A 16453-nucleotide genomic window follows, 5' to 3' on the forward strand; every position below is an offset into this window, starting at 1 on the left:
AGCAGGCTTAGACTTTAACTCAAGAAACCGACCAGACAATTCTTTACGCGCACCCTTAGTACGCATTGAAACCATTATCAGATCCCAGTATAACTCCTTTAGAATCTTCTTTGCGGGAAAGGAAGCATTTTGGGGGTCCTCCCACAGGTCGCTCAGACCTAAATTGGCCAACAGTGATCTTAATTCCCCCAGCCATTTAATCCTATGGTGGTGATCAGAGTCCATCACGTCTTTAAGGCCTTTTGCATAGTGTGAAAGCTCGGGCGTACACCACAATCTTCTCCAATATAGGAGAGGGCGTAGTTTGGCCAAGTCCCTTATAGGTTTCCTACCCATGTCTAATAGTAGTGGGCACATAGGAGTACTTTGAGGGACACCAATAGCCTTTCGTAAAAATAAGTTTTCCGCAACAGCTAGGGTGGATAAATTCTGAAACCCCCAAAGTTCAGCACCATAAAGGGTAGAACTTAAAACTTTAAGGCCGTATATCTCCATTAGTGGGCTAATTGGCTTAGTAAAAGAGGTTTTAAAGTTAGCTGCAAGGATCCCTGCCTGTTGCTTATGCTTCAGGGTAGCTGTCTTAATTTGCTTAGCCCAACTCATATCTGACTGAAGCAAAACCCCCAGATAGGTGAATGCATCTACTTTTTCCAAAGGAACGTTGTTCATAAAAACCTTGCCCCGAAAAGACTTGTGTTCATTGAATGTCATAAATTTTGTCTTGTCTGTGTTTATTATTAAACCACGAGACGAGCAAAAGGCTTCAAATCTACTCAGGGCCTTCTGTAAACCGCTAGGGGTCTTAGACACTATCAAGGTATCATCCGCAAACATGAGGACTGGTATACGTTCGTTTGCCAACACGGGAGCATCGGTGGGGAACTCCTGGAGGAGGTCAACCACCCCGTTCACAAAGAGCGGAAACAGTGTAGGTGCAAGCACACAGCCCTGTCGTACGCCCCTTGCAACCGGGAATAAATCGGTGACTTCACCTTTTGCACCCCACCTAACTCGTGCGTGGTTGTCCTCATGTAAGCGAATGATCAAGGACAGCAAATCAGTAGGGATAGCTAATTTACTAAGAACGTCCCACAACCTTCGTCGTGGTACCAGGTCGAAGGCCGCCTTCAGGTCTACAAATACCACGTATAGGGCTCCTTTTCCCAAAACAACAGTCTTCCAGTAGATGTCAGTAAACCGGAAGACCTGGTCTATGGTGCTTGTAAAGGGACGATAACCCGCTTGTAGCGAGGAAAGAATGTGTTCCTCTTCCATCCAAGACTGCATCTTGTAAAGTATCATACGCCCCATAATCTTTTGGATGGCGTCGATAAGACTTATAGGTCTATAATTTGCTGCAACTGATTTATCGCCCTTTTTATAGACCGGTATAATCTCGGCCCCATTCCAAGAGGCCGGGATTGGAGCCCCACAAGCAATAGCATTTGCTAAATATCTAATGTACAGGCGCCAAGATGGTTTATAGTTTATGAACACGTCCCCTGGGATGTTATCCATCCCAGGAGCACGACCAGAGGTGATGGTATTCAAAGCTCTATCCACATCCCCCAGCGTGAACACCTCACCGGAGAAGAATGTTAATTCGAATGTCCCAGAGGACTGTTCGTCCTCCGGGGAAGCATACTGGGGTTTGAAATGCTCCACCCAGTGGTGTTGGGGAACGTTATTTTGTGGAGGGTACGGGATCCCCCCCCGGTCCCATTTAAATGTGTCCCAAAACACTTTAGGGTTCCGCGACAAGCAGGCTGCTTTAAGCTCAGACCATCTTGCCTGATCCCAAGTTTTTTTTGCATCCTTGAGTGCTTGTTTATAAGAGGTGCGTGCCAACCTGACCTTCCCTGGGTCACCTTCGCCAAGGGCTAACCCCAGGTTTCTTCGCATCTGTCGACAATTGTCGGAGAACCATCCCTCTATTATATTACCTTTCCTCTTAGTCTGCCCACACCTAGCAGGTCTACAAAAGTACAGTTTAAGTTTCTCAAACAGGGCTGTATGCATCTCAGTAAATTGAATCAAGGGAATTGAGTTTCCCTCGCCTGAAGCCCAGATGTCCAACACCCTGTCCAATTCGGAATTCATCTTCGACAATGTCTCCTGGGATCTGGAGACATTTTCCCACCGCAGATGACGTGTGTCATTAGACACCACTAAACCTAGGGGTCCCTCCACTAGGCTAGCTGGCATTAGACCACCCAAGAAGCCCTTCATTGTGACAACAAGGGGGTCATGATCACTTTCTATTCGGGTGACTACAGCCATGTCCTTCACACAATGCCATAGGGACAAACCTACCAATACGTAATCTATGCGGCTTGCCCTATGCCCATTGTTGAATGTATTTGTGTCAAGAATTCCTGTCATGCGAGGGGAGGAAAACGGTACCAGCGAAAACGGACTACATCTCCCAGGATGCTTAGCGGTTGAGAGGTTATGTAAACAGGAGAGCTGTTACATAACTCAAGGAAAACACGCCCTTATGTAAACAGGAGAGCTGTTACATAACTCAAGGAAAACACGCCCTTATGTAAACAGGAGAGCTGTTACATAACTCAAGGAAAACACGACATATAAAGGGAGGAACCGGGAGGTACAACGCTGTCGGATATTGTGTTTACACCGACGTACCTGCTTAGTGAAGAGCAGTGTTCCGGAGTGGTGCTCCAGTAAGGCAAGAACGGAGGTAGGTCGAGTCGTTACTCCCTGGGCCGTGTCTTGCCCCATCGTCACCTGTGAAGGACCCGGAAGCTCTACCGGATAACCATTGAGCTTCGCTTTTTGACTCGGCTGAGTCAAAGCGCAGTGGCGCTTTTGCTGGTTGGAGTCGTAACTCCCAGCCCGACCAGAGATACAGGGACTGCCAGCTGTAACGCACACCAGGAGGTGTTTGCCGCGTTACAGACTCTGAAGTCCACAGGATCGATCGAGCGGCTGCTCTCGGTTCAGTCTTCTTTGCTTGTGATTGGGGTATCGGTGACGCATCACCAGGAGGTGACTCCGCGTCCCGGTGCAGTCTGAGGAAGAGGTTGAGCGGCTGCTCCCTTCAGGTAGAGACCCCGGCTGGGTGTTTCCCTGACTCCTCGATTCTCCCTAACACTCTTCGTGCCCCTCACAGCCTACCGATTGGCATTGTTGGCCATTTCATTTCTGCCCTCTGTTGGCATACGCCGGGATCGGCGTATATGCAGAGGACGGTTAGGACCAGCCGTGCTGTGGGCTGGTAACGTACTTAGCCTGGAGGATTCCAGTGACTATAACCTTTGTTTATTCCTTGTATTATTTTTGCCTTCATTAAAATAACTAAACCTTCACAAGTGGTTGCGTTCTCATTATCGGGTCTGTTAAACGATCCTGAGACGTTCAGGGCGTTACAATTTGCACCAATCCTATCAGAGGGTGTGCGTCCATTTACAGCCCTCAGTTGATATCCGAGGCACAATCCAGATATTTGAATTGCCGCATCTGACCATTTTTTTATAGGCACAACCTCTAATGGGGGTATACCCCAAATAACATCCTCCTCTGCCGTGAGATTATAAGCAATATCACCTAACGGTTCAAACGTGGTGTTAAAGTCCCCCGCAACCAACAAATCGGAATCCCTTGGGATGTTATCCAACAATGCTTCCAACAATGTTATGACATGACATGGGAACAGCGACCACCAGGCAATCCTCTAGCGTAAACATTAAAAATGTATAGAGGAGAGCTTTGATCCATGATCATTTTTATAGCAAGGATGTCATTGCAATTTGTGGGTATTTGGGTAACCTTACAACGAAGTGTCTGACGCACCCATATGACCAGGCCCCCCATGGGGCGGCCCTTTGCTTGTTTAGTCGCAGTGATCTGAAAAGATAAATATCCTTGATGAAAAAAGGGCGCTATTGCCCAGGTTTCCTGGAAGAAACATTGATCATGTTTGTCAATATACTCTACCCATTCAGGGTGTGCCATCTTAGAACCCAACCCTGCAATATTCCAGGATAAAAGTTTTAAATTTGGGGAACATTGGGTAGATGAAGTATTTAACATGGTGAAACGCCCAGGGGTCGGGGAGGAGCCTAAAGCCAATGGTATCCCCTCAGCTGGATCCAATATATTACCCCCAATTGTCCCTTTAGGTGGTGAACACTCGGCAATAGAATGGCTACAAGCGCATTGGTTTCCTTGCTTCATGCCAAAGTTGGACCTACCTTCACTATGGGGGACGGGGTCTTTGGGAGTGTGAATTGAATTATTTTCAAAAGGTGTAATTTGTAGTCAATCACACTCCTCTAAACCGGATAGTACTTCAAATCTATTTCCCAACTGAACGCCCGATTCACCCCTCGACCACCCCGTCAAGTCAGTCCTACAAGCCCAGGTCTGCTGGAGACTTTGAAAGGGGGCAGGGTAGAAAAATGTTAGAGGAACCGGTCTTATCTTAGAGGCCATGCCTAGGTAATGTTCTCTACAGGAATGCCCCCCTGCTCTGGGATCCCCGAAATTAATAATAATACAATCCCCCTCGATTGACTTCTGGCTTTGTCCAACCCAATCCACCCTTCTCGCAAATAGGATTTTAGCCTTGACTCCTTGTGGGAGAGGGCGGTTCTTATTCAACCAATGAATACACTTATTTTTCAAGTCAGTGTATTCCTCTCGTTGACCAGGTCTCAGTGGCGGGACTCCTGTCAGGATACACACATAGGGGTTGGATGCGGGGGGAAGATCAATACATGGGAGGCTAACTGGGGATATATCATGTGACCCTCTAGTACCCCTTGCTATGGATATGATAGGTGGGCCTGGAACCACGGAACTTCCACCAGCCCTAGTAGAATCAATTGTGCCAGTTTCGACCAGGGAAGAAACCCTAAGGGTAGGAGCATTCGAAATCACAGCTGGAGGACTACCAGATTGGGCTAATTGAGAGGGGGGCGCTAAAGAATTAGAGTTGGTGCCAGAGATAGGCTTGGGCAACCCCGCCACATATTGTCCCCTCCCACCACTATCACCTGATCGCACAATACCCGTGGAATTAACTTCACCACCCTCAATCAGGTCCAGCCTATTTTCGATCGTGGTTAGTCTTTTGAGAATAGGCTTGCAAAATCCACTAATTAACCGTTCAATTCGATCCCAAATAGCCTGTGGCAAATCTGGGGGAATATCAGGCTCTAAGGACTTGACTGGGTCTAACTCAATCAACTGAGTAGGAGGATTTGTGGCATTATTCTCCCAAGGGACTTGTGTTCCACAGGGAGTTTCGGATAGGGCGGTTGTCTTCTGGATTTTTGATTTCCTACCCTTCTGGGCTGTACTTCTGCGTTTCCTTTTAACTACGGGCACGGGATGTGCTAATTTGGCAACTCGTTTATAGCAAGTCCTAGGGTTTTTCTCTTTAGGGTCGGGTGAAATGCTGCCATCTAGGGAGACTGTGGAAACTGGGGAGCACACAGAGGGAGATACAATTACAGGAATATTTTCCCCCTCCCTGTTAGGAACGCAAGGGGCTGGTTGAGCTGTCGCAGTAGGCCCTCCCTGAGAAATTCCTATGTTTTCCATGGGATAAACAACAGGGACCCGAGTAGTGATAGTAGGTGCCACTGGGGGTCTATTAGGCATGATAGGAGACACCACCCCTGCTAAGAGACCCATTGATGACCTTCTATTAGCACCGATCTCCAATGATAGTCTTTTTTCGGTGCAGTCAATTTCGTGCGCCAGGATTGAAGATGCACGGATGATAAATTGATCCAGAGTTCCCATAACTGAGCCTGCAGGGCCTGGCTTTTCACCCCTAGCCACCCTTCCTAACTTGGAAGACATATTATCCGCCTAAATGCTTCAATTTCCCTGGCAATACGCAAAGGGATCCCTCAATGTCCCCACATACAATTGGGAACTACACACAAGGTAGTAACTCCAGTGAGACAGAGCAAGATCAATAACACACTGGCCGAAAATAGCACAATCAGCGGGAGGGAGCACCCTGAACACAAAAACGGCACTGATTACAAAAGATATATACTCCTTAGTGCGGAGACAGTCAACAGTACCTTTCAGTCCTTAGCAAGTGTGAGACGTTATAGGGATGGCCCAGCCCTGCCAGTATCTGACCAGTGACGGGCCAAGGACGGGCCCGCCTTTGGCCCGGGCGAGCCCGCGCGCGTCCCGCGCTGCGGGAGGCGCTCCTCCGATTTATGGGCCCTGTCGCTTTCTGATGACGCTCTCCGTGCGCCACGCGATGCCCCCTGGGTAATGTAGGCACTAGGGAGGCCGTTCCCCTCACGGCGCTGGCAAGTGACCACAAGGTTTGAAATCCCACGGAAGGAGCAAAGATCGCCGGGCGTTCCCCTCAAGGCGTGTCCGACTTCAGGAATCAGGTATGTTGCGTTTTTTATCATCCACAGAGCATATTTATCACAGGATAAGATAAACAAATACTTTCAATTAACATTGGCAGCATGCCCCCGCTGTGACCAGGTTGGAGTGGATCTTCTACATACGCTGTGGTCCTGCCCTTTACTACACCAATATCAGCAGGAGGTGGGGTCTTGTTTGATGGAATGCATGGACCGCCTACGTTTACAAACATGGGAGGAGTGCATACTAGGTGTATTTTCAAGGTCAAAAAGCACAAGCCACATCTAGATTTATAGACCTAGGCCTCATAGGAGCTAAAAAACTGGTCACCCAGAGATGGTAGCACAAACATCCTCCCTCACCAGAGTGCTGGAAACGGTCGCCTCTGGTATGGGCTCAAGCGGATAGCGCAGCTCTACACAGAGAAGACGTAGCCGGCCTGCCCAAATATCCAATTACGCAGAACTGTCACACTATAATGGTGGCTCTACAACACATGGGGCTAAAGCAGGACGGGGACATATCGCAAGATGGAGACTCCAGGGGTGACAGGAACTAACTGAGAACTGCTCACATCATAGAAGACATCCAGCATAAGGTCAACACAAACAAGTGAATAAATTGAGAGGGGTCTGACGCATTGGCGAATTCAAATAACTGACATGGTGATACAAGAATCAGAGCGATCGACGGGAGGCGAAGGGATTCACACAATGGGAGTCGCCTCACTAGCAAAAATCTATTTTACTGTGTCGAGTTGTTGTTTGGAATTCTGTGTTATAAATGCATTTCCAATATCCTAGCAATAAAACCACATGTATACATGGGATGCACCGCAAGTCGGTAATAGTCTGCAATTCTACATGTGTGTCATGTTTTTGACATGCTCTTGATATCCAGTAGCCACTGAGAATAGTGGTGCATTCGCTGTAACGACGTAAATGATACCCGCCATATGTTGAATCTGTTACATGTAAATTACCCTGTATTCAATGTATTACAAAAGTAAAATATAAAATGCAAATAAAGAAATGTTAAAAAAAAAAAAATCAAGTACTTTTCCCCAAATATGTTAGAGCTGGAGTTACAATAGAAGATCTGAGTGGGCCCCGTAGAAAAACACTAGGGCCAAAATTCTGGCCCAAAAGAATGGCCGTGTCAGGCTATCCATCTGATAGTGCACGAGTGCCGAACAGACTTGTGTGACCCTGTTGTACACAGTGCGCCCGCGTATACTCCCATGAGAAAAAGATGGAAAAACACTGACAAATAGAGAATGCAGGGATGAAATACAACCTCAGTATTTTGACTGACTGATACAACCTGCAAAAGTGGGATAAAGAGGTAGGGAGTGTTTGGTGGTAGATTAAAGAGCCATGAGGTAGAATACAGACTATTCTGCAGCTTTGGTTTTGGACATCCTCACCTTCGATAGTAAAGGTCTCCGGTTTCAGAACAAATCTTTGAGACTTAGCACTTATTTGATTACAAGCTAAGCACCATCTAGCAGACTACAGGTCTGATTACAAATTAAGTTTCCTGAGCAACTACCTGTTTGTACAGGGATCAAAGGCTGAAATTAAATTAAATTAAAATTTAATTTATACAGCGCACTAATACCCGGAAGTGTCTATGCGCCATGCTCTGACTGAGAGAGAGAGAGAGAGAGAGAGATAAAATGGGGTATTAATTATTGATCAACTAGGTTTTTAAAGATTTGCGGAAAGAGGGAAGATCAGATCTTTCCTTAAGGGCAATTGGCAGGGAGTTCCAAAGCCTGGCTACACCAACTACAAACCCCCCCCCCCCTCCACCAGGAGGCAGTTTTGACTTTGGGAATTACAAGATTGAAGTGGTGCAAAGAATTTGGAATCCTCTGTTAAATTTTAGCAAGTCAGACGTGCTGAAATTTAACAGGTGAAAAAGGTCAGTATTTACCAAGACATCCGGATAATGATCCAGTAAGCAACAAAATCCTCATGCTATTCCCTAAAAGGCTAGATAGAATAGGTGCAATTTATTGCACCTGATAAATTCAAATCCCGGATTGTCAGATTTTTTTCAGGTGTGATAAATTCAGACTATATGTCCATGGCACTCGTAATCAGGACCTAAAACCTAATAATCTGCTCTATTAGACGGGATCCCAGAAAAATGCAAGACCCATGAGCCTGCGATGTACGTCTGAACAAGGTTTTGAGCAATCTATTGTGGGGCAGTGGAGATCCCAAGATTTCCAGGCAAAGAATGTTTCGCCCAACAGCATTGCTTGAGACGTAAACAAGATTTGGTATTGGAAGGTTGAAGCCAGTAAGGAAATTGGAAGACACTACCAACAAGAGGGTAGCCAGACAGCACCTCTGATACTTACAGAGCGACTTCTTGCTTGTGCTGGCTGGTTTACCAGTCATTTCCCACCCCTAGTTATGGAAGTCATTGCTCACAATGTGGAGATGGAAGTAGAACACAAAAGAATTCACCTGGAAGTGGCTGCTCAGTATCTTGTTGACGATCATTTTCACACCTTCCATCTGCTGCGGGAACACGTCTAAAATAAATAAGATGAGAGTAACGTCAGCACCAGCAAACGACTGCTCACTGTCATCTTCTGTCACAGGCTATATTGTAAATCACTGTCTATTTTAGCTGATTATTAACTACTGGTGAGAAATGTATAGAACTGAGAAGCAGAACTTAGAATTTGAGATTGAATAGTACTAAATGGTATGTAGAAAGTATGGTTGTTGGGTAGAAATGTTATTACTGCAGTTCAGACGGCGCCTGGCTGTGTGATCTGGGTCACATAAGTGTGAATCGCTGCTTGTGAATTAAACAAATATATCGCTTTTTTTACGCATCCTTTTTCCCTGCAGGGAATTACGAGGTCGTTACAACGACCGCATTGTAACCATGCATACCTTTACCCAGCAATTTGTAACAACGACTTGCGGAGGGGGGGAGCTGGAAGTTGGAATAGTATAATTTACTATTCCTACTCCAGTCTGTGCGGAGAGTAGGGAAGGTGTTGGATTTCAAATTCAACACCTTCTGCCCCCTCCGCAAGTCGTTGTTCCGACTTGTGGAGTAATGGTAAGCGTGGTTACAACGCGGTCATTGTAACAACCGCATTGTAATTCCCTGCGGGGAAAAGTTTTCGTGGTAAACGATGTTTACCAAATTAAACTATTTAACTTTACCTGCATGAGCTCGCAATCACAAAATGTTACTTTGGCATCTGTTTAATATCTCTGTGAGATTCCTTTCCCCAATACCTATTAACATTAGGTAAGCAAACCATGACATTGACCTTACTGGTGACTGGGTCCCCAAGCTTGTGCAGCAAAATTTGTTTAAAGATTTTGAAGCAAGCTCTCCCTGTTTAGTCATGGCAGGTAAAATGGCTAAGATCAAGAAAAGGTGACAGATAGTGTGCCTGCCATGTTTTTGGTTTTCCCTTAGGAAATTTTTAGGTCTCGCCTAGGCAGAGCATGCATTGTCTCTTTGAGACATGTGGTATTCAGACTATAGACTTTAACCACACCCAGCACTTTCCATTGGTTATTTTGTCTGCCTTAAAAAGTCTTTTGTTTTCATTGGTCAAGAGCATACATTTATACCGCCTTTAGGCTGTTTTGTTCCACCCTGGAGACTGCCCTTTCTACATGGATCCTTTCACTATGGGCCATATGTTTTGCTTCTGTGCACGACTTTATCTATCACTCTCTCCTCGGCACTGCTCCTCTCCGACTCCTCACGTTGCTCCCAGTTCACTCATCTGCGTGTCTCCCTTATCAGGAAGGGGATCTCGTGTGTAGTGAGCAGGAATTAAGGGACACCCTGCCGCTGCCTCTTTATTTCTTCAACAGTGCGGGCATGCTTCTTCATTTAATCTGCCGGTAGATTACATTCTTGTTTTAAGTGTGTGCTAGGTGCATTTCCCTGTTGTGTTTCCTGCTTGTGTTACACTGTAGGTGTGTTCAGGGCATGGATTTTATTAGATAAGGAGAAGAAGGCAGTATATAAATGGTGAGTTTTAGTATTATTCGTAGCTTAGTGTAAGATTATATTAATAAATTACGTAGCCTTTTACTAAATGGTCATTTTCCATCTCTATTATAGCATGCAAATATACTTTACTTAATGATAGCAGCCTAGTAGTTCACTAAAACGCAAAGTCTCATATATATGCAGATAAAGGGGAAGGCTCACGCATGTGCCTTAAAAAAGAAGACACAGTGGCCATCTTAGAAAGGAAGCTGGTGCACGAAAGTTGTTACCCGTGCAATTATGCTACTCATTGTGCATGAGAATCTCAGAAAGATGACCGTTGGGAGTTTGTTTATTTAGTTTTCAGCATGAACTCAGGGTGCATGCCTCTGCAGTCCGTCTCTTGCAGACCGCCGTCCTGCCACACTGTCCTTGGCGCCAAACTCTTCCCTCCGCTCTCAGTGGTATAAACCACCCATCCCCCATGTGTCTGCCACCCTCCTCTCTCATGTTTCTGATCCTCCACGTAGTGTCTGCATTAGCCCTCTGAGCTGATAGTGGTATTAAGTTGCGCACAGATAATTGCTACACTGATGCATCTTGGGTGATCTCCCAGCCTGGTGCTAGCACGAACCACAGGCACACATACGAGTATGCACTGAATTAATGCCATAGATACTTCTTTCAAGAACACCTATTTTTCCATGTCAAGTTCCAATTCAAGTTTCTGCAGGAACGCTATGCAAAAATGAGCGGTCCCAATCTCTCCTGATCACGTATTGCAACCAACTAACTCAAAGTACTAACAGTAACCAGGGGAAGAAGGGAAAAACAAGGAAGGAAAAAACTGTCCTACGACGTACCCCACTCTAGGACAGGACCAGACAACCAGGAGAAATCTCTGTCGAACAAAAGACAGAAAATGTAAGTATACAAGGAAATACTAATCCTATAAGTCTGTACAAGTAAATATGTGTGAGTCTAAACTACATGGATAGCTCCCTTCTTCCATTAATACTTGTGAGAAGTTGGCCTGGTATATGCTGTCCACTAGTTAAAGTGGGAACCTTGTACCAGTCCAAACAACCCTTAGTGATGATTGGGTTAAAGACAACCTTTATTGAAAGCTATCCTAGTGGTAGCTATGGAGAGCAGCCTTCAGGCTAAGTCTCAAAGGAATGTAAAGCAGCTTGGTTTACCAGATTATAACCTCCTGAATGACCAAATGAAAGGAGAACCACACAAGGTATATATATAAAATATAGGTATTTATTACTAAACACTCTCTACTAACCGCTTTATGAGATTAGAGAGCAAGGCACACAATATTACAGTACTAAAACGACAATAAATAGCACAATACACAGTGGGTCCCAGGGGGAGACCAAACCATATATTTAGAAAGTGGTATAAGAACCACGACTTGACTAAACACAGTGCCTAGAGCACGTAGAATCGCTGGGAGCCCAAGGAACCACCCAAGGTAGTGACACAGGGGACCCACAGGGGACGCGTGCAGTGTGAGAACAAAGCCGCGAGCTCCGTACAATCCTATGGGAAAGTCGCGGTTGGAATTTTAAAGATTAAGGACACTTAGGAGAGGACCTTTTCAAACTTAGAAGGTTCTAAGGCCAGCACCCATGTGAGCACCAGAGTACTCGTGTTACCTAACCCAGGGAAGCCAGGTGCATAGGTGTCAAATGGTGTCCGGAATCTTCGTTGTTTTCAATGGCGAGATGCTGCAAAGTGCTGCTGCCGGGAAGATGAGAAGTGTACGGGGTGATCCAAGCCTGGATCGAAGATGAGACAAACCAGAAAGGAGAGGGGACAGAGTCTGGGTCACTTGCCAGTGACCAGGGGCACGATAGATGAATGCCCACCGATGTCGGGTGTTTCAGGTGCGATGAGGTGAAGCTTGACTCTTCAGCCACAGGGACCAAGAGACGTCAAAGACGACCAGAGTCTGCAGGCGAGCTGTCCCACGAAGGATGTCGAGTGCTGGGGGGGGTCAGTGTCCGGATTGGAGACCAACAAGCCTTGGCAACTGCAACCCACGCGGTCAGAGTAAAGATGCTTCGGTGTGGACCAGCAAGGTCCTGGGGACTCCCCAAGCGATGGAGAGTATGGGCACGTATGGAGCAACCAGGTAAGCCTACTTAAAGTTACAGTTCCCTCCTCAGGGACCCACAGGTCGACAGACCAGGGATCGCGAAGGTACCTCGAGACGAATCACTAAATACTAGCCCACGGAACAGTCGTGGAGTGTTGGCCAGTAATCTTCGGTGGAATCACTGTTAAGGGTCCGGACTACAAGTAGCCCAAAGCACAGCCTCAGGGATCGCCAAAAAGCATATGCTACTGCAAATGTGCACAGTGTCCAGGGGGTTTGGGTTGCACAGTCCCCACGAGGGCTGCGGATCTCAAGTTTTCTGAGAGCACTGGTTGGCCTCGGGGAAGCTTAGGAACCCACCGCCTGTGTTGCAAAATCTTCGGAGTCCGTCAGGAGCTGCGTAGATGCAAACCTGTGAGATGCGTTTTAGGTGCCTGCCTTGCAGGGGAGTAAGTACTTTACTCCAAGGGAGATTCTTCGGTCATCCAGCGTAGTGTAGATAGTTGAAGTACTTGGTTTCTGTAGCAAAGTTTCGTCCACATAAATCTAACGTCCTGTAGCCAGGGGTTCCTACTTTATACCCAAGGAAGGGGTGGGACAAACACTGGGGACACACCTATGGGAGAGTCAGGACAGAGGGGTGGCTACACCCATGTCCTTTGTCCAGTTTCGTGCCAGAGCAGGGGCTGGTGGCCCCTGCAACCGGTGTGAGCTGGAAGATGCACAGGGACACCAAATGTACCCCCAGTGCAGACATCAAAGCAATCTCAGAGTGCACCCTCCCAGCCCCAATACACTAAAGTCTGTCTGGGAGGTGGTCATGCTGGAGTGAGGTTTTCCCTAAGATTTGTATACCTCCTCCATTTTATTAAAACAAATAACTGATTAATATTAATAGTATTAATGGTTTGCTGTGTTTGATTAATCAACATTACTAATTAGAAAATACACGTGGGAATCACATTTGCATGGCTTGATTGATACGTAAACTAATTATCGTACGCATACTAATGTGAGATATTTAAAATTTTGCATGTTATATGTTGCTTTTGTGGTGTGATTTGTGAATCGTGTTTTAAACTGTGAGTATAAACCGCAATGCGTGTTGCTTTTGCTAGATAAATACACACACATAGAGGGTTTAGTGAGGGAATAACATTTTAATAGTCACTTCCATGTATTAATTACGTATTGTGTTTCCTTGCTTAAGTTGACCTATCTGGAGTGGCCACAAAATGGCTGCCATCCCTATTTTGATGGACAGACGAGATATAGGAGTCACTGAGTGAAGTGCGCCTGCGCTAAAAGATGAGCAACAATAACCTCGTCCTGACCCCAGGCAGACTGTACTCGTGAAGGTCGAACCGGGAGGAGTGCCAATCCTCAAACAATGAACTTCCTTAAACTACGAACTGTTATAAATGATGACACCATGGACACAAACCCGTATGGGAATCAACATGCCCTGAATGGACTAGTAACAGTTGCAAATTATTAATAAATTGAGAATTACATCTAATGAAACATTGAACGCATGAGAATCGGGAAGAATGATCCTGGTTCAACCTATCAGAATTGTTTAAAAACATGTATTGTAACATTTTGTTGTTGATTTTACTATAAAAGAAGTAGACTAGAGAGGGTCAATATCGCAAAGCCTTTTTCTCTGACGTTATGCTGACGGAGAGGACGGTGACACCGCTGGACAGCTGCTTGCCAGAGACTCAGATGGACTGATCAGATGCCCAAATAATTTACGAACTGATTGATCGATTTATGGGCATAGAGACGAAAGATCTGAATTAGACATAGAGGACGCCATTTAGCCAGATTAGGTAAATATGCGAATCAAAATATTGAATGCTTTATGATTTTCTTATGCTTTATTTAGATCAACATTTCAATTCATTTAAGAACTGTGTCGGGTTATTATTTGAAGTGTATTGATGTATATTGTTTAGAAGAATTAGGTGTCGCTTTTCCCAGCAACTCAGCTGATCCATGGCCTATTCATGGGAGGAATTGCTAGGTTATAAGGTATTGAGACCCTGGTGAGGTAGGGAGGAAAAGGTGAACTTGTTACTCATCGGGGAATTTGTGTATTTCCTCCCATTTCCAGCGCATGGAATAAAAGGATCCCCTCTCGAGGACCATAGATCTAAAAAGTAGAATGAATGCATGGTGTTATGGGCCCCACCAGTGAGTGAATGAATGAAATGTGGTCGTAGGAGATCAGTGGTCTGTGACGTGGAAGGGGGATTTTGGTATTCAGCGCTGGAACAGTCACACCTCCCTGTGACAGGAAACCTATTGTCCAGCCGTCCCCTGTGGGAGTTTTGGCCAGCAGCAGGAGGGCAGACTCGTGCCTGTGGCTGGCAGCATCCATTTTGTGATGCGAGGACTTGCAAAGCTGGTACCAGGTGTACCGGTGCTGTCATATTTCTCCCTCTAGTAGGGTCGAATCATACCTCCCACATCAGATTCCAAGGTGTTTGACACCAAACACGACATGTTTCCATGCCGCTATTTTTAAAGTTAGCATTAACCACAAGGTTATAATGCACTTAAGTATATATGGTATGGCTACATCACAAACAACCCCGGAATAGAGGTTCCAAAGGCTGCAGAGGGGCTCTGCTCATGCATGGGCACCCTCTCACATAAAACCCAGCACCCTGCCTTCAGGATTGATAAGGCCTGCCATAGGGATGACTGATAGTTTTATATGTGCAGTGATATGGATAGCTATAGTGAACCTATATCTAAGTAAGGGGTGCATGCACCACCTTACACAGGCTGCTGTAGCAGACCTGTTGTGCCATTTTGAATGGTCTCCCAGGGGTGGCATAATACATGCTGCAGCCCCTGAGAGGCCTCTGGGGTACCTATGCCCTGGGTATATAGTATACCATATACTGGGGACTGGAGTGTACCTAAGGTACTGGTAATCAATTTAGAGAGAGAGCAGATAGACTGGGGTCCTGATTAGCAGGATCCCAGTCAGACTAAGTCGAAAAACAGTGAAACATCATCAAAACGTGGGGTAACTATAAGAAGCAGATCCTACTCTCCTACAATACTGACAAGTTGTTAGAGTGGGGAGGTGTCTTTGTCTGCAAAAGTAAAAGGAAGGGGATAAATGAAGAGTTCAGGAGTAGAAATGGGAATAAGAACTAAAAGGAGAGCACACTGCAACCCACAAAAGGGCCACTAAAGAGGATGCACGATGACTGGGCTCGTAGCTCCAAAACTAATATCCTAATATAAAGCCATAGTAGTGTAGATGTGGTAAAAAATATAAAGCTATATAACAGTCTACCTTAACGTCAGGTAGAGCTACCAGGAATTCCTATACTTTCAGGAGTAATCTTAGAATGAACAAAAGCAGGAAAAAAACAGATCTCCAAGGACATGGGTCCCACATCAGATAAGTAGCAAAGTAAATCATAAAAGTGGTTTGTATGTTCAGCGCTGGAAGCGCTGTTTCCGCAAAGGATTAATGCAGCTTTCTTGTTGTTTAGGTCTCGCTAGGCGAGAGTCCTTTTGTCCGGGATTCCGAAACGGACCCTGGAATTGTACACGCTTGTGCGTGTGTTTTTAATTTTGTGGCCTGCTATTGGCCTTTGCCTGCGTGTTTGTTTTAAAGATAGCACACAATAGGCCAAAGGCGGGTGCATTGCTCCGCCCATGGCCTATTGGAGTCTATTACGTGCATTCCTGCAATATGGATTCAATTATCATGCCCAGACACGGGCGCGATAATTGAAACCATATGACTCGCGAGCTTCTTTGTTTTTGAAGCGATCGCGAAAGTGAAAGCGATCGCTTTCCCTGCCGCTTGCTTCTGCCTTCTCGTTTTCAGTAAGGGTTCATTGCTGCTAGTTTCAAGTTATCTTTTTAGGTCTCGCTAAGACAGCGAAAGCTGTCTCTTTGAGACATTTTGTAAGTGGGTTTTTGAAAGTGCTTCCCCTGGCATAGAGCTACAGT

At 45.8% G+C, this 16453-nt stretch overlaps 1 protein-coding gene and 1 long non-coding RNA gene across 4 annotated transcripts in view; one reads left to right on the plus strand and one right to left on the minus strand.

The window, feature by feature from the left end:
- LOC146775854 (uncharacterized) overlaps positions 1 to 16453 on the plus strand; it is a 1053880-nt gene that overhangs the window by 833944 nt on the left and 203483 nt on the right. The gene's annotated exons all lie outside the window — the stretch shown is intronic.
- The window catches only part of TOMM40L (translocase of outer mitochondrial membrane 40 like), a 465074-nt gene that overhangs the window by 391502 nt on the left and 57119 nt on the right, over positions 1 to 16453 (minus strand). For both annotated transcript variants that reach the window (XM_085637335.1, XM_085637333.1), the window contains exon 2: positions 8850 to 8917. In XM_085637335.1, the coding sequence (XP_085493461.1) occupies positions 8850 to 8917 (68 nt within the window). The remainder of the gene's footprint in view (positions 1 to 8849; positions 8918 to 16453) is intronic.

The sequence above is a fragment of the Triturus cristatus genome, chromosome 12, assembly GCF_964204655.1.
Source record: "Triturus cristatus chromosome 12, aTriCri1.1, whole genome shotgun sequence".
Lineage (NCBI taxonomy): Eukaryota > Metazoa > Chordata > Amphibia > Caudata > Salamandridae > Triturus > Triturus cristatus.